The sequence below is a fragment of the Sarcophilus harrisii genome, chromosome 3 (genome assembly GCF_902635505.1).
Source record: "Sarcophilus harrisii chromosome 3, mSarHar1.11, whole genome shotgun sequence".
Classification (NCBI taxonomy): Eukaryota; Metazoa; Chordata; class Mammalia; order Dasyuromorphia; family Dasyuridae; genus Sarcophilus; species Sarcophilus harrisii.
The window spans coordinates 502,788,457-502,812,189 of record NC_045428.1 but is presented as its reverse complement, the minus strand read 5'-3'; the positions used below and the strand labels follow the sequence as shown (position 1 = coordinate 502,812,189).

Sequence of the window (23,733 nt, the reverse complement as noted above, 5' to 3'; positions counted from 1 at the left end):
GCCCAAGCACCTAATGGCCAAGGGTGGAAGGGAAGTGGTACAGTCACTCACAGGGTCACTCCAAGCTTGCAGAGGGAAGCCCCCTCCCAAACTGCAGCCCAAGTTCATCCTGCTGGGTGACCCAGAGGATAAAGAGCTGGAGTCAGAGACAAATGTGCCTCAGACACTTACCAGCTGTGTGACCCTGGGTAAATCACTTTAACTTTTGTCTGTTTCCTTAATTATTAAATGGGGACACTAATAGTACCAACTTTACAGGGCTGTTTGAGGATCAAATGAGAATATCTGTAAAATGCTTAGCACAGGGCCTGGTCCACAGTAGATGCTTAATAAATGCTTATTCCATCCTTCTAGGTAGACAGGGAGTTTCCCAGAAGGCAGGGTCTGGTACATAGGAGATGCTTAATAAATGCTTATTCCATCCTCCTGTGTAGAGAGTTTCCCTGAAGGCAGGGGCCTGGTACATAGTAGATGCTTAATAAATAAATAAATGCTTATTCCATGTCATGGAATATTATTGTTCAGTAAGAAATGACCAACAGGATGATTTCACAGAGGCCTGGAGAGACTTACACAAACTGATGCTGAGTGAAATGAGCAGGGCCAGGAGATCATTATATACTTCAACAACAATACTATATGATGATCAATTCTGATGGACATGGATTTCTTTGACAAAGAGAAGATCTAACTCAGTTTCAATCGATCAGTGATGTCCAGAAGCAGCTACACCCAAAGAAAGAACACTGGGAAATGAATGTAAACTGCTTGCATTTTTGTTCTTCTTCCCAGATTATTTCTACCTTCTGAATCCAATTCTCCCTGAGCAACAAGAGAACTGTTTGGTTCTGCTCACATATATTGTATCTAGGATATACTGTGACATATTTAACATCTATAGGACTGCTTGCCATCTGGGGGAGAGGGTGGAGGGAGGGAGGGGGAAAATCGGAACAGAAGTGAGTGCAAGGGATAATGTTGTAAAAAATTACCCTGGCATGGGTTCTGTCAATAAAAGGTTATAATTATGAAAAAAAATGCTTATTCCATCCTTCAAGGAAGACCGGGAATCTACACAGTATATGCTTAATATATGCTTATTCCATTCTTCTAGGTAGGGATTTTCCCTGAAGGCAGGAGTCTGGTACATAGTAGATGCTTAATAAATGCTCATTCCATTCTTCTAGGTAGAGAGTTTCCCTGAAAGCAGGAGTCTGGTACATAGTAGATGTTTAATAAATAAATGCTTATTCCATCCTTCTAGGTAGAGAGTTTCCCTGAAAGCAGGAGTCTGGTACATAGTAGATGTTTAATAAATAAATGCTTATTCCATCCTTCTAGGTAGAGTTTCCCTGAAGGCAGGGGGCTGGTACATAGTAGATGTTTAATAAATAAATGCTTATTCCATCCTTCTGGGTAGACAGGGAGTTTCCCTGAAGGCAGGGGTCTGGTACATAGTAGATGCTTAATAAATGCTTATTCCATCCTTCTAGGTAGACAGGGAGTTTCCCTGAAGGCAGGAGTCTGGTATATAGTAGATGCTGAATAAATGCTTATTCCATCTTTCTAGGTAGACAGGGAAGATTGCATGAAGGCAGGCTCGTATCTCCCCTGTTTTGGAGCTCCCTGAGGCCCAGAAAAGTGATCCCTCACTCCACTCCTGGGGGCCCTGAGCCTGAGTGACCAGGACCCCAACCCTTGGGCCCCCAGCCCCTGCAGGATGCAGCGAGGGAGGCCAGGTCTGTCCTGGGGTACTGGGCCACTCTTGAGCCCCCACTCACGCTGGGCGGACCAGCTCACACCGACAAGGGCACTCTCGCTTTCCTGCTTCTGGAGCTCACTCACTCACACACATAACACACAAACACGCCCAAACTCAAGGCCCCCAAACGCTGACCCGGAGGCAGACTGGCACGTGGTCACACGCCTCCCCCAGCCCGTACACACGGATGTGTGTGGCCAGTCCCTCCCCCTTACCCGAGGTCTGGTTGTTCCTGAGAAACTCCATCTGCAGCCTCTGGCCGGCCTGCCTGGCCACGGCCAAGGGCGTGGGGGCTTCGGGGTCCCCTGAGAAGCAGTTGATGGCTGCCCCGCAGCCCAGCAGGGCCTGGGTCTCTTCGAGGTCAGTGGTGGTGACAGCCACACAAAGGGCCTGGGGGTGAGATTGAGCTGGATCAGGCCCAGGAGAGAGACAGCCTCCTCAGCCTCCTCAAGCCTCTCCCCCCTCTCAGAGCAATGGGAGCCAGAGAGTACAGGGAGCAAAGAGATGGGAGTGGGGGGTGGGGAAAACAGGAGAGAAGAGAGAGACAGAAGGAGAGAGAGATGCAGGGAGGGACTCGGGGACGGAGAAAAAGGGGGAGCCCTTGTGAAGGGCTGGGGGCACAAGAAATGTCAAAAATGGGCGAAACGGAGGACAGGGAAAGAAGAGGAGAAAGAAAGCTGGAGTTGGGGGAGGGACAGGAAAAGAGAGCACCCAGCAAAGGGGAGAGGGATCCAAGGGAAAGTGAGGATGGGGAAGGAGGGAGGACAGACCAAGAGACAGGGAGAATCCTGCAGATGCAGGGAGGAGGAAGGGGCAATGGGGGGGGGGGGCAAGGATAGAGAAGGACAAAAGAAGAAAAGAGATTTGGGGGGAGCAGACACAGGGAGACTGAGGAAGGAAGAAAGCCAGGGATCTGGAGGAGGGAGAGAAGGAGAGGGAGTCTAAAAGCAGAGACAGACAAGCCAGGGGTCAGGGGAAGAGGAGAGACCCGCTGATGAGGGGAGAAGGAAAGTCCTGGAGAAGCAGACATAAAGGGGATGACATAAAGGAAGGAGAGAAAGAGAAGGGAGAAAGAGGGAAGATGAAAGAAGGGGGAGAAGTGGAAGTGAGGGCCAGGTCAGGGTCACAGGCTTCCCCCTGGCTAGGTACCCTCCACGGCAGCTGTGTCCCAAGTCTGGGTCTGGGTCTCCGGCTAAATCCAGCTTGAGCTCAGTCTCTGCGTCTCTCGGGGCTTTGGGGAGGGGAGGGAAGGACAGGCTGAGGAAGGATGGTTCTACAGCAAAGTCCTCCCACATGTGAATTCCTCACCGCCCGCCTGCAGGCCCCTCCAATGGGAGCTGCCCGGCCCGCCCAGGGCCCGAACCAGCCAATTCCTGCACCCGGAGCAGGTCTGGCTGGGGAGCCACACGCCTGGGTCAGTCCAGATCCGAGGAGGCTCAGCTTCAGGACTGGGCTGGGGTGGGGCTTCCCTGGAGGTGGGAGGGATGGTTCCCCAGGGCTCATCTTGTCCACAACCCCTGCCTCAGGACACGTGTGCACACACACTCACACTCACACATATACACAGACACACACACACACACACACACACACACACACAAGGGGAGCCTGTGTACTTAGGGAGGGAAAGGAGTGGGAACCCAGGTGTCCATCCTCCTATTTCATAGCAGAGGCTACAATAGAGACTTCATCCTGGGTCCCAAATGGCCCAAAGAAGTCCCCCAAACCACTTGTGTCCTGGACCTGTATCATCCAGGGTCTGGAGCCCCTGAAGCCTCAGGCGTGGAGCCTTAATACACCTAGGGAGGGAGAGGGGTATGGGGCCGAGGGGAATGGGTTTGGAGCAGTCCAGCTGGTTTCCATGAACCCAGCAGGAAATAGCACTGGGCGTCAGGCCTGCTCCCTTTGGCAGGACATAGCGGCAAGAAGGGAGGGTGCAAGACAGAAGAGGGAAGGGAGGGGAGCAGCTGGTGGAGCAGAGTAGGGACAGGAGACTTGGGTTAGAACAGGATCATCAGCTCAGAAAACACAATCACAAAACATTCGAGCCAGGAGGCCCTTATAAAGTCACAGGTCAGAGCCGGGAGGGCCCTTAGAACCCAGAACATCGGAACTGGGAGGGCCCTTAGAACATGGAATGTCAGAGCTGAGAGGGCCCTTAGAACATGGAATGTCAGAGCCGGGAGGGCCCTTAGAACATGGAATGTCAGAGCCGGGAGGGCCCTTAGAACATAGGATGTCAGAGCCGGGAGGGCCCTTAGAACATAGGATGTCAGAGCCGGGAGGGCCCTTAGAACCCAGGATGTCAGAGTTGGAGAATCTTAGAATACAGAGTGTCTGAGCTGGGAGGGTCCTTAGAATACAGAATATCAGAGTTGGAAGAGATTTTAAGGATTAGCAAATCTAATCCCTTCATTTTACAGGTGGGGAAACTAAGGCCTAGAACTTCTGACTCAGGAGCCCAGGGTTCTTTCCACATTATTTTTATACTAACTCTAAACCTTCTTGTCTTGGTTCTGATGTTCATCCTCTATACATGACCTCTTTATCTAGGTCTCCCCACTCATGAAATAAGGGGACAGATTAAATTGATCTCCAAGAGCCCCTTAGATTCAGAAATTCAGCACACTATGTTCTAAGGACCCTGGTTATAATTCCACCTCTGGGGGTTTTGTTATGAACTGTGACCCTTTACCTCCGGGGGGGTCTCACTTTCCATATCATCAGCAAAAGAATAGAAGGCACTGGATGAGGGGGGACCCAAATCCTTTCTAGCTCTACTCCTAGCAAGCAAAAACGGGGCAAACAGTGGTTCTCCCGATACTGACCTCCCAAGTTTGTTAAGAAATGAAAATGGGAGAGACCTTAAACTGCCACAGAGGATGACCCAAAAGTCTTATTAAGGCTTAAAACCAAAGGAAGACTTCTGGGACAGACACATGTCAGTCTCTATTATTGTTATTATTATTATTACTTCATTATCATCATTATTAAATTTACTACTACTTATTTTATTTTAGGAGAAAAGAGAAAGGATGAGACTAGGGAGAATTGTGTCGAGGTGAGAGAGATGGGATGGGGGGGGACAGGGCACCCCACCCAGCAGAGGGTCCTTGGTCCCCCAGGACTCCATCGCCCAGCCCTAGGCTGTCCCCAGCAGTCTCTCACAATTCCAGCACCCAGGACGGCACAGCTGCCGGTCTCGGGCACAGGTTAAGGGTACAAGGCAGCCAGCTCGGTTGCCCCTGGTGCCCCCCCTCAGGCTGACCTTATCCAGCTCTTCCTGCTTGCCGAAGAACCGGTGATAACGGCGGTACTTGCCCTCCCGGTACTTGGCCTCCAGGTGATGTCGCCGGTCCTCGGGGCTGCTGCTGGGGTGCAGGGCTTCACTGGGGGGGACATTGGCTGCCCAGAACCGCCTCCCGGCTTCATTTCCCAGGTGATGGAAGAGCTGAAGACACAGGATTTGGAGGAGGGGATGATGGAGCTGGCACTGCCACTCTCGACGCCCCTTCCTAATGTGCCGTGCCTCTCTCTCCAAAAAGGGAAACTGAGGCCCAAAGTCTGGGAGGATCTAACTTAAGTCAGTATTTAAAACTTCTTCCCATTGGACTCTGGGCCCAAGGTTCAGCTTTGGACAAAAACAGACCAATATCCAGGAGCTCGATAGGTGGGCAGACATTTAAAAAGCAAACAACCCAATAGACAGGTATTTAAAGGAAAGACAGATGGATATTTAGAGGACAAATAGATGGACACCTATTTAGAAAACATATTTAGGAAGGGGACAGACAGATAAATACACAGACATTGAGGGAGTAAATAAATGAGAAAGTAAAGTATTTAGGGAGTGGGTAGACATCAAGGGAACAGAAAGACAGACGTTTATTGGGGAGGGATAGGGGAGCTTTCGGCTGCCAGCTCTACCCCACCCAACATCTGGAACATTACATTCCTGAGGTTCTCAAAGCTTGGGGTGGGGGCGGGGAGCATCTGTCTGTCTCCTGATGAGGAGGGCGGGATTTTGGAAACCAGCCCTCTACCCCAGCTCCCCAACCCAACACACACACACCCCACTGATTTCCGGCCAAATATTCCTGTCTGGGTCCAAAGGGTCACTCTCGGGGGCTGGGCCAGGGAGGGGGCTTCCTCTGTTTTTAGAGTCTCCAGACTCAGCTGCTGCTTGGGTTGGACTTTTTTTGATCTTGGGGCGGGGGAGGTTGGGGGGGCGTAGAATTGAGGGTAGTCAAGAGTCCATCTCTCTGCTACAAAAACAGAAAATTCTGGGGAAAGGAAAGGGAGAGAATGACGTCCTCACCTCAATGAGATCCTCTGTCCATACCTTCCGGTCCATCTTTAAGCTCCGAACCTTGGAGACCGAAGGCCCCAGCCATCGATGCTCCCCTGGGAACAGAGGGATACGAGCGTGGTAAGTGAACGGCTGACCAGGTATGGAGCCTTCCCCTTCCTCACTTTTCCCTATCCCCTAGGCAGCCCCTTTTCTGTATCTCCCCTAGGAGAGGAGGAGAGCTGGGGAATTGGGATAGAGAAATAAGGAAAGAAAGAAGAGGGGCAAAAGAGAAAATGGAATGAGAAATGGAAGCGGGAACTACGAGACTTGGGTTCTAATCAAGAAAGGCCATTTTCCACTGGACATAAGGAAAAGCTTCCTAATAATCTGACTTAATTGTTTCCTCCCCTACAGCATCCCCTCCCTCCCACTTCCCTATTCCTTTCAGTCACAAAAATATCCCCAAATGTGGCTTTCCACTCTCACTCAATCCAACGGAATCCCTTCACCAAATCTCGTACATTAACCCGTCTCCCATCTGTCTGGCCTCTCAATTTACAGGGGCAGAAGAGAGAGCCAGGCTCTCATCACCTCTCACCCACCCTATTACAGACCTTCTCGCCTCAAGCCCTTGCCCCACTCCAAGCTGTCCTCCCCACAGCTGCCAAAGAGCTCTTCCCCCCACAGAGAACTGGTCGTGTCGCTCCCCAGCTCAAAAAGCTTCCGTGGCTCACTGTGGCCTTTGAGACCAGACACAGTCCCACGTTCGGCATTTGAAGCTCTATGTCTATTCTAAACTCTCTCTCCTGACAGGGACCATTATTCCCCAGCCTTCTGCCCTTACCCCACACACAAACCGACACTTTCCTACACGGGCATTCTTTCTACCACTTGTACATGGCACCGACGCCCCTGCCTGATACATCTCCACCCGTCATCTAGGATCCCCGACTTCCCCCAAGGCCCAACTCACGCGCTGACTCCCAGGAGATCCCCTGACTGCCCCTGCCAGGGGCCGGCCCTGCCTTTGTCCTTTACTTACTCAGGACCATGTTGCACCCCTAATGTCGGTGAGACCCCGATGCCCGGGGGCAACCAGAGAGAACAATTTTCGAGGGAATGAGTCCAACCCCCTTTTTTTATATATGAAGAAAATGAGTCACAGAGAGTGGAAGGAATTTGTCCAGAGCCGCCTGGCTAATCAGTGTCTGAGGGAAACGCACGTCCAGGTTTTCCTCATGGACTCAGGCCCAGCTTCCTTGGATCCCCAGACCGGCGGGGCTCCCGGCTCAAGCGCTCCTCCCCAGGAGTCTGCGCGGGGCTCCTCCGGGTGGAGGGATGAGGGCACAGAATTGACTGCACATACGTGCTCCTCGTGTGCGGTGACATTGAGCCCACATCCCCAGGCGTTACTACTTAAGAAATGCTTGCTAAGTTGGACTGAACCAAATGCTGTGGACAAGGCCTTGTCCCCCACAGGGGCTGGACCAGCCCCCTGAGCACTTGCTGAGCTTCCTGCTCCTTGGTCACTCCGGCAGGCACTGGGGGCACAAGGACAACGAGACTCACTAGCCTCTGAGATTCCCCACAGCTCTGAGACTAGGGGTCTGGGGACTTGCGGTCCATTAAGACCTCTTGGTCTTTTTCACAAGCACTGCCATCTAGCCCGGCACTTTTATCTCACAGAACTCCCTTCCAACCAAACCAAGGGGCTCGTTCCCTTGCCCGCTCCAGCTCATGCTGCACCTGCATTGCTCCTTCCTTGTGGGTCTCTGGGAGAACAGTCCCCTCGGGGGCTCACAGGAACCTCACCACAGCCTTTGGGGACGGGCACTTTAGCCGTAGCTCCCATCTGAAGATAAGGCCCAAAGTCCCACATGGGAAGCCCCAGGGATCCAAGGCCCAGAACCCCGCCCCTCTCCGGACACTGCCCCCTCTCCAGCTGCCCCAGGAGTCCCCTGCTGGGCCGAGCGTTGAGTACCTGCGCATCGCTTGCAAATCACAAGGCAGAGGTTGATGGAGGCCCAGTCTGGATGGGGGGCCCCACAGTCAGCGCAGAGTCGGTTAGGGGCGTCCGCCCAGATCTGCTCGGCCACATCCATCGTGGACAGCGCCTCCGCAATGGCATCCTGCATGGCCTCCAGCCACTCCGCCTTCTCCAGCTCCGTCTCAGTTGAGAAACTGGCAAGTGGGAGTGGCGAGCAAGGTGAGGGAGGTGACTGGGGCTGGGAGGATGGGCCATGGGAGGTGGAGGGGAGCAGCCCAAGGGCCATGGGCTCCGAGGAGAGCAGTCCCAGGGCCTTGGGAGCGGAGGGGAGCAGCCCGAGGGCTATGGGAGGTGGAGGCAGAGGGAGGAAAGAGCTCGGGACTGGAAAAGGTGACAAAGGATGGAGAAAGGAGGATGCCTGAGCTTGGGCAACATCCCATCTGATGGGGGGGGGGGGGGGGGGGCTGGACAGCCTAGGGGCCCGATGGTGTCAGATTTGGAAAATGGTTGTTCAAGGTGGGGAGGAGCTAGGCGAGCAGCCGTGGACTGAAGAGTGATAGCACTGGGTCATCCGAGAGGAAGATGCAAAAGTGCAGAAGACAAAGGGCTTGAGAAAGGAGGATGTGGAGAGTGGAGTTGTCTAAAGTGGGGGGACTGGGTTGGGGGAGGGGAGGATTGAGAGGAGAAGAGGGCCTGGGATGGAAGGAGTGGGAGGAGCCCAAGACTTGCTGAGAGCACAGATGAAAAATGGGGCTGCAGGGATGTTGGGGGGTAGTTCTCCAAAGGGAGGGGGAACCTGAAAAAGGGGATCAGGGATGAGAAGCAAGTGCTTGGGAACAAGAGAGTCAGAGGAACTCACCTGAAGATCCGATAAGGAGTGGTGAGATCGAAGCTTCTCCGATCGGTGTCCTTCACGTTGCCCACACTCATATCAATGGCAGTAATACCTATGCCCAACTGGTATTCCTGGGAAGATTGGGCTAGGGTTAGACTTCTACATAGGAAAGCATACAGGAGTGGGGGGCTGAGATGGGAGGAAGAGATAAGGATGCCGGAGGATGAGAGTACAGGGGATGAGAGTACAGGGGATGAGGGTATGGGGGATGAGGGTATGGGGGATGAGGGTATGGGGGATGAGGATGCTGGGGGATGAGGGTACAGGGATGAGGGTAAAGGAGAGTGTAGGTATTGGAGGGGATGAGAGCATTGGAAGGGAAAAGGGGTTGAGGGGATACAAATATTAGATGTGACAAGGGGAAGATGGTACAGAGAGATTAAAGTATAGGGGCATGAAGATGCTGGGGAGGGGTGAGAGTACAGGAGAATAAAGTTATTGGAGGGGATGAGGGTGTAGGAGGGGAAAAAGTGCAGGGGCATGAAAGAATTGAAGGTAAAAAGTGTATGGGAGGATGAGTATTGGAGGTGATGAGGAGGAGGAAGAAGAAGGGGATGAGAATGCTGGGGAGATAAGGTATGGGGGGATGAAAGTATAGAGGAATGAGGGTACAAGAGGTATAACACAGGGGATGAAGGTAGAAGAAGGATGAGGGTGAAGGGAGGATCCTGTCCCCATCCCCCTACTCCCTTGGGTTCCTCTCAGAACTCACGCTCACCTCCAAGTTCTTATACAGCAGCACTTTGTCACCAGCCACCACCACATAGAGCTTGTTTTTCACCCCCCGAAGCTCCAGGCTGCCCGCTTGGTCAGGGATGCCAGGGCAGGGAGGCTCCAGCTGGGCCCGCCTCCGCTGCTCCTCCATTGCCTGCTGAAGAGCCTGCATCCAGTCCTTCCGTTCGGCTACGTGGGGCAAGGGAAGGAAGATCCAACTCTGAGATCCTGTGCTTACTTTCCCTCTACCAAGTAATGGCCATTATCCTCGCCTGTTCATCAATCGCTTCTTGCCAGAAAACCCTACGGGGTTAACCCCCAGCTCTGATCAGCTCACGTTGTGCATCTGGGGTCTGTCTCTCCCTCGGTCAGGGGTAGGGTGGCAGGGTAGCAGTGATAGGAAAGGGACTGCGCATCCTTCTTAGACGCCCCTTCTTTACCCCTCCTTATCCCCCTCACCATCACTCTCAGTCCGGAAGACAAAGGTTCGATTGTGCGTGATGACTTCAAACTTCTGATCGCTGATGCCGGATATGCGAGAGATGCAGGAGACAGGGATGAAACGCTTCGAGTAAGCGTCCTAAAGCATCAGAGGGGAGGGAGGAGAGCCATCGGGGAGGCGGGTCACTCAGGGACCTGGCTCCTTCTGGCCCGCCCTCCAGCGCTCCCTCACATGGCTTCTCCTGCCTTCTCCCTTCCTTCTCTGCAGGGCTAATGAAAGAACAGGGCTTCAGTATGGGCCTGGCTCAATCTAAGGTGAGACCCTCGTCCAGGTGGAGATCAGGTTTCAGCGAATGATAGGATGGGACAGCGTGAGGAATAAGCGTTATACAGAGCCTACTCTGAGCCAGGTACTGGGCTAAGTGCTTCTTACAAATATTCTCATTTGGTCCATACAAAAGACTTGAAGAGTAGGATAGGGCTGAGTACTATGAAGCCCATTTTGCAGCTGAGGAAACAAAGGCAGATGCAGCTGAGATGGCTCGCCCAGGGTCACACAGAGCCAGAAAACGTCTGCGGCCAGACTAGGCTCAGAACTTCCCACCTCCGTCCCCCCACACTGAGCCACTAGCTCCCTTAGGATCAGTGCTCCACTTGGAGACCAGGGTCAGGGCTCAGTCCAAATCCCTGGGAGGCTCACCTTGTCACTGTCAAAGTAGCGCAGATAATCAGAGTCCAACCTGACCCAGCGCTTCTGATAGATGTAGGATCTGGCGGTGGAGGAGATGTGGGGCCTTGGAGGAAGACATCACAGTCAGGTTTCCAGGGTCCACCGCTCCATGGCCGCCCCTCCCTCCCCCCCAGGGATGAAGACCTGGACTGGGAGGACTGAGAGGCCTGCTCTGCCATCCACCTGGAGGGTGGATGGGGGCTTCAACTGAAGAAGAGATCCCATGTTCTGGGGGGGGGGGGAGGCAAAAGGCAGGACTAGAAAGCACCCCTAGACTTAGAGGCCCATAGAAAACTGGGGTGGTGGCGACTATGGGAAGCTTAGCAAACTGCTCTTGGAGGGGTTAGAAGGAATCTCCCTGAGGCCTTATGACCTGACAGCCCTTCCCTACTGGATGCCCCAGAGTCCATGTAGGTAGGACAGGCCGCTAAGCTCATCCACAGGAAATTTCTAAGCCTTACTGACAGGGGAATCTTACAGCCAGAATTCATTGATGCAGCACATTTTTAAACACGATGAACGGGGAAGGGGGGGTCAGGAGTGAGGGATGGGGGCAGGAGAGACTTACCCCTGAGGTGGGTTCTTGTTCAGCCAGCCAACCTTGATGACAGGTGTGGAGGGAGTTGAGGGCAGCCCCTCCATAGGAGTCGGAGGGAGCTCTGGGACTAAGGAGCTGCTGAAGCTTGGAGATCTCAGACCAATGTCATCCCATGTGCCACTGGGGAAAGCACAGGGACAGGGTGGGTAAGGGATGAGAAGAGCCTCCCCCGTTGGAAGAGGGAACCCCAGGGAAGGCAGGAGAGGGAAGGGAGGCATTTGGAGAAGCTCCTAACAGACACTGGAGGGATGGAGAAGGCAGCGAGGAAGAGAGAGCAGGAAGAACCCGGGGAAGGAGGGTCTCAGCTCCTACTTGGGGATGTCCTCATAGTCATGGAACTCCTCCTCAGGCTCGTCACCTTCACTCAGCAGGCTGGTCAAGCTCACAGTCCTCGGGACATCATCCAAGGATGGCTCCTCCTGCTCCCGCCAGGGACCCCCCGATCAGGCTCTCCCCTCTCAGGCCCCCTTACCCCTCTACTGGCCTTCTAGCCCGCAAAGAGCCAAGGCCAGTTTCACCCTTTCTATACATTATCCGGCCGAAACCCCCATCCATCCACATACCCTCACAGACACAAGCTGACCCACGTATACCCACAGAGTCTAGCCTTATTAGCCACCCTCATAGAGAATTCAGCTTGGGAGGAAGTGGGAAACCCTGGTTAATCCTCTCTGATAATCAAGTGTCTCCTGCCCTCCAGCATCCACCCACAAGGGGTCCAAGAAGAGAAAGGCCCTGTTCTGCTCAGACTGCCAAGTGGGCTTGGGCTGACCAGGACTGGTTCTTTCTGGCTCTCTAGCTTCTCTCTTGAATGATGAGAGGTGGGAGAGGAGGAACAAGGCCTCCACTCCAGCTTCCACATCTCCCATGTTTATGTACTCCATCTTCCCCTACCCCCACCCAAACTGTGAGCTCAAAGATGGCAGGGGCTATGTCTTACATCGAAATGTGTTATCTTCCTCAGACCTTGGCAGAAGGCTCTGCATATAGCATGGGGAAGTCTTGGATGTTTGCTGTATACCGTCCTGTGGTTACCCTGCTCTCTGGAGCCCATGGTCCCTCTTCTAGGCTACCCCCACCTTCTGCCACAAAAGGCTGGAGACATTCAACCCTCCCACCTTCTTCCCAGGGTTCCCACTCTGTGGTTGGGCAAACAGATGAGAGAGACAGCTTTCCCTGTGCAACAGGTGCGAACAGGTGGCCCCACACAGACAAAAAAGACAAAAAGACAGCCTCATGAGAACACAGACATTCAGCTTTCGTGGAGACAAATGACCATCGACCACCCAAGCTCACACAATAGTCCCTACCTTGTTGACCATCACTGGGTTGGGATCTGGGGCTGGTGGCCCTTCTTCTGGGAGATCATCATAGTCTGAATCATCTGTAAGAGAGGCACAAGAGGTAAGCCTGGAGGCCAGAGGGACCTGACACACAGGTGGAGACTCCCACCCTCCACGTCTGGCTGCATTCACTTCTTTCCCCAGGAAACAGACCCACAGTGACAAAACAAGGAACTACTAGATCATCCAGGAAACTCCAGACTAATCTAAGCACTATCTTAGAGAGTGGGCAGTATTTCTGATGTCAGAAACAGCAGAGCACATGAGTAAAAAAGAGGACAGCATAAAGGGTCAAAGGACCTAGGGTAGAATTCAAACTGCTGCTTTCTAGCTCTGTTGAAGAGAAGTCACTTCTCTTTGAGTCTAAGTTTCCTCCTCTATAATATCAGGGGCTGGATGGGGTATTATCTGAAGTTCTGTCACCGTTCTAAATCCTAAGATCCTGGGAAATGTCTCCATTGACCCAAGCTGTCCTCATCTTGCCCTTTCAGAATAAAAGTGGAATGGGGAAGGAAATGCTATTTATAACAGGCAGTGTGAAAGGAAAAAAGGGTGTTCAGCCCACTCATGGTGTCACTAGCTAGCAACATCCTGTTGGGATGGAGGGAGGAGGCCATGAGGTCTAAGGGGAGAAGGATACCCCATCACGGTAGAACAGTCAGGACCACTGGGATGGGAACCCCATGGGAAGGACCAGAAATGAATTTTGTGCCTGGCCAGGAGCTTGTGTGGCCCTGGGGGCTAATGGTCATCTAGTGACCACTGGTGGAAGACCTAGTGAAACATTTACAAGATGGAGCTTGTCCAGATGTGAACCAGGATAGAGAGAGAGCTAGAGCTCAGGCCATATGACGTTTGGATAAAAGAAATGGAAAGGTTCTTAGTTTGGAGAAGAAAAGGATTGGGATGAACATTAAGTCATTTGAAGGACTATTATGCAGAAAAGACACAGACAAGTTCTACTTGTCCCTAGAGGACAGAACTCAGAACAATATGTGGAAATCACAGGGAGGGAAATTTGGCTAAATAGAGAGGAAAAACTTCTTAATATCAGTGTGTCTTACAATAGAATGGGCTGCCCAAGTAGCGTATTCAATCCCCATCCTTATGAAGGGTGGGGTGGGATAGAGGAGCTTAGACAGGGAAGGGTTTCTGCTCCCAGGACTCACAGATGGCCCAGGATGAGGAAAACCTTTTAATTGGATAGTCAAAAAAGATGCAATGGGGTTAAACACCCCTCAGCTAGAACTCTGGAAATAATGGTCCAGACCTCCTACCCAGGTTATGACAGAAGGCAGGCTGTGAGCCCAATGGAAACCAAAGAGGCACTAACAAAAAACCAGCTTCTGGCTAGTGGAATGGAAGGGGAAGCCAAATGGAAATCAGGCAGTGAGCCGAAAAGAAATCTGACTGCAGGTCTAGAGTGTAACATTCATGCAAATTTCTAAGCTGCTGAAGAAGCAACACTGAGCTCAATGCCAACGTGCTCTCTTACTATCTTCTTGGACCAAATTCAAGAAGAAATATCAGCCCCAGGTTAGGTTTGCCTCCCCCCACCACAAATGGTTGGGTGTCTACCGGGATGGAAAGACAACACCAAGGGAAATCTGCAAGAAAACTGAAAAGAAACTATTTGGGAAGAATTCTTCAAGACTAAGGATTACCCCAAATATTAAATTTCCCTAAAGTTCATCTAGTTCATGGCCAAGCTTCACACAATACCAAGAACAATCACTTTGCCCTAAAAAACAATGATTATTAGGAATTCAGAAAAAACAGACTCACCAAACTCAGGCAGCAGGCGGGAGGGCTTTGGGGGTATTTCTGGAGCGCTGAGGGAAAGTAGAGGAGGTTGGGAGGGAATCCAGGCAAGGGGGGAAGGAGGTGCATCGAGTTTGGGCTCCGGGGACTTCTCCTCTTCTGTAGGGAGACTATAGGAGAGGAAGATGCTATGGATGAAATGGATTCATGGTGACCCCATTTTGTACCATGGCCCAGAACAACGGGGCAGTGCCAGGAGAAGCGTCTCCCTGCCCATCTGCCCGTCCCCAGAGGCATCTCCTTGCTGCCCCCACCACCACCTTTGTTGGCTAGTCTCCCTCAGCTCTGACCCAAGTTGCCTCCTTCTTCTCTCCTACTCCCTGTACAACTAGCAACCTGACATCTTTCTCTAACACGGAGAGACTGAGGAAGCCAGCGATACAAGGTAAGTGGAGGATCAAGTCCTAGAGGCAGAGCTAGAAGGAAACCGGTGGTGGCTGTTGAGTTGTGTTAGTCACATCTGACTCCTCATGACCCCATTTGGGGTTTTCTTGGCAAAGGTATTGGAATGGCTGGCCATTTCCTTCTCTAGCTCATTTACAGATGAGGAAACGGAGACTTAAATGACTTGCTCAGGGTAACCCAGTCAAGACCTATACTTTATATTCTGAACCAGCCAGAAGGAAATTTAGAGAATATCCCCACATTCATTTACTTAACATTTATTAAATGTTACTCTTTGCCAGGCACTGTGCCAGACAAAGTGAAAAATGAAACGGTCCCTGCCTTCAAGAAGCTTATATTCTATGGGAGGGAAACAATGTATAAATGGAAAAGCAAAGCAGAGCATCCATGAAACAGACACAAAGTGACAACAATGCAAAGTAATCTCGAAGGAGCATGATACAATCAACTGGGGTGGTCAACTGGCTTCCTGTAGACAAGGATCAGTCAGCGAACTTCAGAGATAGAGACAACACAAGGAAGAGGCGAGAAGGAAGTCTTATGCCTTAGCACAGCATCTTACACAGCTGGTGCTTAATAGATGGAGCAGCTAGGGGGTGCAGTGGATAGAGCAGCAGGAAGAGCTGAGTTCAAATCTGACCTCAGACACTTACTACCCAGGCAAGTCCCCTAACTCTGTCTGCCTCAATTCTTCCCCTATAAAATGAGCTGGAGAAGGAAATGGCAAAGCATTCCAGGGGCTTTGCCAGAAAACCCCAAATGGAGCCATGAAGAGTCATACGCAACTGAGGTGACTCAACAACAATCAACATTCCTTTCTTTCTCCCCACTAATCCAGGCATGGAGGATATTCTATACACAGGTACAGAGGCAGGGGATAGAATGTCACAGATAAGCAGTGGTCGAGGCAGCCAGATGGTGCAGTGGATAAAACACCCACCCGGGACTCAGGAGGACCTGAACTCAAATCCGACCTCAGAAACTTAACACTTAAGTGGCACCTTAGCTGTGTGGTCTGGAACAAGTAACTTAATCCCAGCTGCCTGGCAAAAAACACACAAGATAAGCGGGAGTGTAGGGGTAAATGTTTAACACAATCTATTCAAAGCCATATCAGCACTATTTACATTGTCTCCATCACTTTTAGTCTAGGCAATCAACAAAATGATAAATCAAACCCTGATCTGTAGCAATTTCTGAGGTATAAATGGTCACACTGAAAATTTCACAACTGGCTCTCTGGAGCTGACTTTAGTACTTTAAACTCCTTGGTATAAAGAACAGAAAGAAGGCCTATTTGACTGGAATGCAACACACAAAAAGACTAGTGAAGTTAAGTCTAGAAAGGTCAGCTTGGGCAACTGGATAGCCCCATGGTGCACAGACTGGGCCCGCGGTCAGTTCATCTCACTTTCCTCACCTACAAAAAAGGGAGACAGTGATAGCCCCTACCTCACAGGGCTGCTATGAAGATCAAAAGAGGTAATATTTATAAAGTGTTTAGCTCAGTGCCTGGCACAGTATCTACTAGGCACTTCATAAATGTTTGTTTCTTTCCTTCCTTTTTTCATTTTCCTTTGATGGACCTTCATCTTATTTCCTATACTTTTCAAATGGATACCCCTGAGTTCTGTCCTGATATTTCTTCTTTTCTCTCTTAATTCTCTGTCTTAGTGATCTCAGCAGCTCCCATGGGTTCAATTACCTTCCCATCCCTCTACCACCTCTACTTCAAACTTAACAACTTTTTTTATTTTTGGAGGCAATCAGAATTAAGCAACTTGCCTAAAGTCACTCAGCTAGAAAGTATTTGAGGCCAGATTTGAACTCAAGATTCCCCTCCCCCCCGATTCTAGGGCCAGTATATCTATCCACTGTATCACCTAACTACTCCCCAACTTTTCTCTTTTTGATGAGGACACCGTCATTCTCTTCCCATTAACCCAAATTTGTAACTTCAGAGTCATCTTGGAGTCTTCCCTCACTGATTATGCCCAATCAGCTGGTGAATTTACCTCAGTACCATTTCTTATATCCATCTCCTCATCCCCACTGACCCAGCTACCATTTTAGTTCAAGCCTTCTTCTTTTTTCTGGGAGACACCTCCTAATTGGTGTCCCTGCTTCCAGTTTTTTCTCTTCAATCCATCCTCCACACAAGTACCAAAAGATATAAGCCTGACCTCATTACTTTCCTCAAAAAACCTTTGGTAGCTCCCTATTAACCTGTAGGGTAAAATACCAAAGCCTTAGAATTCTTCTTCCTCCTGTCTTTCCCACAATGACCCTGATTAAAGGTGTGTACTCAAGGGTCATCAGGAAAGACTTGTGAATTTGTTGGCAGGCCTTAGAGACCTGACCCAGCCCCGTTGGCAGAAGCCAAGGGGAAACAAAGCAAGAATGAATGTCTGTTACCACCAGGAGGTTATTTCGAGGAAGCTCCTGGAACCCTGGGCTACCAGGAAGCACACTGTAAAAACTCTCCTGGTCTCTCCAGGTATCTCCTGGCAGCCCAAAACAAAAGTTCTAACCTTGGGCCTGCCACCACAAGCTAGTCATCAAGATGTATTCCCTACCTCTCTGCAAAGATTCCTCTCCTTCAAGGCCCAGCTCCAGTCTCACAGAATATATCTCTGGTCACCCAACTCCAGTCCCACCCTGCTTGGGGAAGCTTTGGTCAATAATTTTCCCGTCAGCAAAGATTTGCTGACTGAGAAGTAGAAAAAGGGGAAACAGAGACAGCTCAGCACTCAACTTGATTTCCTTAAGGGAAAATTACAGCTACGAAACCTATCTACAATCTCAGCCCATCCTGACTTGTTAACTACCTATCTTCCCTCTATCTCCTTGGGGCCCAGAAATGAAGTGGCCATTGAGCCTCTCCCTGGCTGGTCTCCTAGGGACTTTCCTGGACTCAGGGTGAAAGGTTAGTGGAAGACAAAGTCCTGTCTCCATTCAGTGGAGGCAAATCTAGAATTTTCAAAAGCAACTTTTAAAAGGAAGTTGGGGTAAGAAAGCACAGACTGCCATAGCTGGGAGGGATCTCATCATAGCCGGTGATCTCATCATCTAATTTTCCTCAGTGAGAAACTGAGGCTCAGAGTAGGAAAGGGCACTAAACCAAGACCCCACATGCACTTAGTGGCTAAGAAACAGCTAGTCCAACCCATACTCAAGCAACACTACCATTCTAGGCAAGTCACCAGCCAGCCACTGCTTGAAGACTTCCACTGACAGAGAATTACTTTCCCCAACAATTTTATTCTACTTTTAAACAGTTCTCATTTTTAAGAGGTTCTACTTATGTTAAAAAAAAATCTCTTTCCATACAACTTCCCCCCATTTGCTACTTGTAGTTCTGACTTCTGGGGCCAAGGAGAACCATATCCCTCCACGTGACAGATTCACAGATACTTCTAGATTGCTATCATGTTCCCCTTAAAGCTTCTGTCCAACAGGCCAACATCGCCCGGTCTTTCAGTTGATCTTGGGTATGGCGTCTCATTTCCTCCTTCCTGTGGCTATCCTGCTCTGGACATAATCCAGCACCAAATATAGAGGCCTCCACTAGACAGCCAAGTCCTGTAGCCAGCCTTGCTGGGGATGGACATTCGCTGGTCTTTCTGGCTCAGCCAGAGGGAGGCTAAAGATGATGGCCTAATAATGTGAATAATAAACTATCAGAAAGAAGCAGTATGTCATTGAGAAGAGAAAGCCAGTCTCAAGGCCAACTTCGAGCCCTGCCTCTCCATATTAAAGGCAACTTTCTAAGACTCAGTTGCTGAGAGTATGATGGCCTACTATGGTAGAAGGAGTTTCTACACTGGGAACTTCCTGTACCAATGAAACAATAGGTCTAGTTCTGTCCCCTAACAGAGCTCCTAGACTAGGGTATTTTTTGGTAGAGCAAGGATGACTGGCTATATTTTACAAAAGAGGAAACTGAAGAGTAAAAAGGTCACAGGATCATGAATCTAGAGCTGAAAGGGCCTTAGGCGTAATCTAGTCCAATCTTCCCATCTATAGATGAGGTCACTTATATTCAGAGAAATCAAAGGGCTTCCCAAGGTTACACTAGTATCAGATGAGGAAATTGAACCCAGAACTTGTGACTTCAGAGCCAGGGCTCTTTTATCAGCACCAAGGTCATGCAGTTGGGAAGTGATAGGACTAGGGCTAGAACTCAGGTCTCTTCTTATGACCCACACTAGGAATCTGCTGTCCCTCTGACAAGTGACTTGTTGGTCTCCTTTTGGATGGAGGCTCCTGAGTAGTTCCCCATGGCCCCGGTGGGTCAGCCTACCAGGCCCCCGCAGTGACACAGAAGCTCTGCAGGGCCCTACACTCACAGCCACAGGACTCAGTGGCTCCCCCTTATTTAGTGACACCCCCTTGCCCCAGTGCTGTCTAAGGTTCCACTGGTTCTTTCCCTTTAGTCCCATTGGTCCCTTTTCTCCAAAGGCTGTTTACCCTCCTGGCTTCCCACTCTGAAATACAGGCTCTGCCTTTCTAGCTATTGGCAGAGCTGAGTTAATGGATAGGTACTCTGTCCAGTGACTCACCTGGATCTTGGATCAGGTAACAACCTCTCTTCCTATCTACCCAAAGCTTCTGAAACAGCTTAGACCTTCCCAATTACTGGAAACTCCATGGTTTTCTCACAGAGTTTTTTCCCTACTAGAATCTCTCCCAAATTCAAGCCATCTTTCATACACCATCAATTATCTTCCTAATGTTACAGACAACACATCACTCTTTCCCTCAAACGTTGTGGGGCAACTAGATAACACAGTGATAAGAGTACCAGTCCTGGAGTCAGGAGAATCTGAGTTCAAACTTGACCTCAGACACTTAACACTTACTAGCTGTGTGACCCTGGACAAATCCCTTAACCCCAACTGCCTCATCAAAAAAGAAGAAAAGCAGCCTTTAGTTCCCCCCTACTGACTCTTGAGTCAACTTCATATATCTCTACCTGGCATTCAAGTGCCTCCCCAATATGGCATCATCTGACCATTGCAACAGCTATATTTCTTTGTCCAACCTTTAAGCTCAAGTCAAACTAGACCCTAGGTTCCTTGCGTCCACATGCTATCCAGCCTCCCACTCTTCCAGGATATGCAGTCATTCTCATTGTTGCTCATTACTTGTGGCCACACTCTACAGGACTGCCCAATCACACTATTCTTCCTGCCGATTCCCAGATAGGATACTCCATCTCTCATCTCTGGGCATTTACACTGATTCACTCCCAAGGCTGGAATGCTATCTTTCATTACTTCTTGAGAATCCTTTGTCTCCTTCAGAATTCAAGAACCACCTTCTAGGTGAAGTTTTTTCCCTTTTCAACTTGGTCCCCTTTCAGTCTCCCTAATAGTCTTCAATTCATTCTTCAAATGGCTACAAATAATCTTCCTAAAGCATTAACACAGACGTAAGGTATACTCATGAAACCAACGTGCTTCAGAGTCCTTCAATGGTTCTTTTATTACCTACATACCTCAAACGCTGTGGGGCAGCTAGATAGCACAGTAATGAGTGCCAGCCCTGGAGTCAGGAGAATCTAAGTTCAAACTAATTACCTAAAATGCAAATTCATTAGCCTGGCATTCAGGGCCCTCCCTAATCTGAATCCATTTTCCCTTTCCAGCCTCATTTCACACCAGACTAGATGGAACTAAGCAAGCCATCTACATGTTCAGGAAGTCACATGGGCTCTCCATTGCTGAAGCCTGGAATGTACTCCTTCCTCATCTTCACCACTCTCTTCCTTCAGGGCTGAGCTCAGGGCCCACCTTCCCCAAGGAACCTTCCTACTCTGCCCTACCTTTCCTCCAAGAACAGATGAAACCAGTTTCTTCCTCCTCAAATTCTCCTACACCTCTTTGTCTGGGTTTCTCCTTTACACTCATCACAAATGACACTTTGTACTACTGAACTGTGGGTTGTTTCCTGAGGGCAGTGTTTACACTGTAGCTATCCTTGTAATCTCTTTGCCCAGTGGAGACTTTATACATAACAGGTGTCTGGTAGGTATCTACAATATCTCCGTATGGGTTTGTAACACAAGAGCTCTTCGCTCCTACACAAGCCCTGCAGCAGGGCACCGTGCCGTGGGCTAGCTCCCTGGCATCAGAAATCAGCCGGGGGAGCCATCTCCAATCTCTAGGACTAATCCCCATGGTACTCTATCGGCCTTAGCAAAGACTGACTCACAGGGTCAGTCTTCACTCCTGGAACCCAATATCTTCAGTCCGGGACCCACGGGCAGAGCTTCCTTTCTGAGAAGTAGGATGATTCATAGGTGGCCAGACAAAGGAACCATCATTCATTCGTTAATCTAGAACTTATGATTATTATGTTCAAACTCTTGGACAGACAAGCCCCGGCCTGTATGACCCTAGTGGTTACCATCAGGGGCTGAAATGATAACAGGAGATAGCATGTGGAGAATCCTTTAAGATTTACAAAGCACTTTATATATGTTATTTCATTTGACCCTCACAGCAACCCAATCATAAGGAAACTGAGGCTGAGAGCTTAGATACATTGCTCTACATTGTCCTAGTAAGGACCTGAGGAAGAATTTGAATTCAATCATTTCTCATCCCAAGTCCAGTACCCTACCTACACTAATAAATAGCAGCTAATGAACAGAGGAAGCCCCAAACGTCTGACAAGTTTCTCTTGGAACCTGTCCCACAGGTCTCATTTATCCCCTAGCCCAGGATACCCTCAATTCTAGTCTTCCTCCTCCACTTTCTCCACTCTTCTCTTTGAGTAGTAACCTGCTTCCTCTGAGCTTAGACTGAACCAGCCCTAGTCCTTCCCAGCATCACAAGACCCAAAAAATCATTAGGTTCATCCCAAGGTTAGTCTCAGGGACTTCCTGCAGAAACCAGGCTCCCTCTTGATGCCCAAAACTCAGCTCCATCCCCAGCCTCTTCCTGCCTGTGTCTTGCTGTCTTAAAGCAAAGTTTCAGAGAGGTCCAGTATCCAGAATGCTTGACTTGGAATCAGGAAAACCAGGATTCAAATCCCTACTCCCTACTCTATTCTCTTAGAAGAATAAATCACTTCATCCTGCTCTGGAAAATGGGAGGTGGGAATAATAATAATTATATCACCCACTGCGTAGGGCAGCTGTGAGTCTCAAATGAAGGTCAATTCATTTAGAAAAGAATTTATTAAGCCCCTACACCACATAAGGCAGACAACATATGTAAAGCATTTTGTAAACTCCACCACAACATGGAAATATCAACTGCTATTACCTTGGGGGGGGGGCCCAACCACCCTCCCCTGTGCTACAATTCATTATCTGTCTCTCTAGAATAAAAGTCTGGACAGGGGAAGGGTCTTTCTCCACATCCACCCTATGATCTCTATCCTCAGTATCTCCAAATGAGCTCAGGCCTCAGTCCCTCGTGGCCAGATTCCTCCTATCTTATCCTCTGCTACATAGAGAGAAAAAGAGATGGATACAAAGATACAGAGAGATACAAAGAGATGGAGATGTTGATAGTCAAAGGCACAAAGAGAAAGGGAGGAAAAAACAGAAGCAAAGAGAAATAGAGATATTGGCCATCTCCTCTCTCTTCCCCCATCTCGCTCAGATCTCAGTCTCTCTATTCTGGAAAATAGGACAGAAAATTCTGTCCTTTCTGTATGTGGAGTCAAGTTTAGCTTTCTATAACCATTTACTACCATGTCACTTCCCTAGCTCAGGAACCTGCCATGGCTCCCCTATGATCTATGGGATGTCCAGTTTCCTCAGTATTGTCACTGGAATCTGCCTTCAATCTTCTTTCTCTCTCATCCTCATCTCTCCCAGCTCCCAGCCACAAAGGACCTTCCAGCCAGTTAAGGCTCCTCCATACCTCTCCACATAAGCCAGCATCATTCCAGCTCTTCCCCTGTCTACTTGCCCCTTATATATGGGAAACTCTCTGTACTCTTATCTGCGTCCTCCTCATCCTTCAAGCTCAAGCTGCCCTGCCTTCCAGAAGCCTTCCCTGCCCAGCCAGTCTCTAGGGATTGACCTCCTGTGGAGGCCCCTCCCAAGAATCTGAACCCTTTTCACAAAGTACTTTCATCTACCAATCTGCCCTGACCCATCTCCTCATTCACAACAACCAGAGCTGTCCCAAAGTGGGCTGGGCTGCTCTAGGAGTAAACAGGCTTCCCCTCACTGGAGGTGTCCAAGCAGAGGCTCTTGTCAGAGGTAGTTAAGAAGAGATTTTTGATCAGTTACAGATTCCCACTTCTAGGTTTAAGTCTAAGTATGACAAACATAGACAAACTTTAGCTTTGGGCCCCATCAGGACAAGCTTTGGCCCTAGCATATGTAACTGGCTGTTTTCTGACCCAGGTGTTCCTAGTACCTCAGACACTGAATTAATCAGTTTTAAAGTCTCAGAAGAAAGGGAGGGAAGGGAGGAGGGAACAAAAATCCAGTCATACTTTGCCAAGGTCATCCTAACCACAGTCTCTGGGAAAGGTGATGGGGGAAGGAGGCAGCTACACAGAACCACATCCCCAGACAAGCCCTGTCCTGAAAAAGCCACATACAACTCCTCGGGTTCAGGGGGTGAGGTTTACAGACTAAGAGTCAAGGACCCACGGGTCCATTTTCCTGGCTAAGGAGGGGAAGGAAAAAGAGAAATACTTCATTCTTTTCTTCCTATAATGGCCGTCTCCAAGCATTTCTCAGAGGAGAGAGTCAGGAAAGAAGGAGGACCACCAC

The 23,733-nt window shown here is 49.8% G+C and overlaps 1 protein-coding gene across 5 annotated transcripts in view; it reads right to left on the bottom strand.

The window, feature by feature from the left end:
* The window catches only part of ARAP1 (ArfGAP with RhoGAP domain, ankyrin repeat and PH domain 1), a 109,628-nt gene that overhangs the window by 36,547 nt on the left and 49,348 nt on the right, over positions 1-23,733 (bottom strand). For 4 of the 5 annotated variants that reach the window (XM_031961499.1, XM_031961498.1, XM_031961500.1 and 1 more), the window contains 12 exons: positions 14,547-14,692; positions 12,729-12,802; positions 11,731-11,837; positions 11,389-11,538; positions 10,791-10,884; positions 10,109-10,229; positions 9,654-9,838; positions 8,900-9,006; positions 8,035-8,234; positions 6,081-6,166; positions 5,031-5,213; positions 1,978-2,152 (listed from right to left, as the gene is read on the bottom strand). In XM_031961499.1, coding sequence (XP_031817359.1) covers positions 1,978-2,152; positions 5,031-5,213; positions 6,081-6,166; positions 8,035-8,234; positions 8,900-9,006; positions 9,654-9,838; positions 10,109-10,229; positions 10,791-10,884; positions 11,389-11,538; positions 11,731-11,837; positions 12,729-12,802; positions 14,547-14,692 — 1,628 coding nt within the window. Of the gene's footprint in view, positions 1-1,977; positions 2,153-5,030; positions 5,214-6,080; positions 6,167-8,034; positions 8,235-8,899; positions 9,007-9,653; positions 9,839-10,108; positions 10,230-10,790; positions 10,885-11,388; positions 11,539-11,730; positions 11,838-12,728; positions 12,803-14,546; positions 14,693-17,563; positions 17,633-23,733 lie in introns of those variants that run through there. The other variant, XM_031961502.1, reaches the window with a different exon arrangement.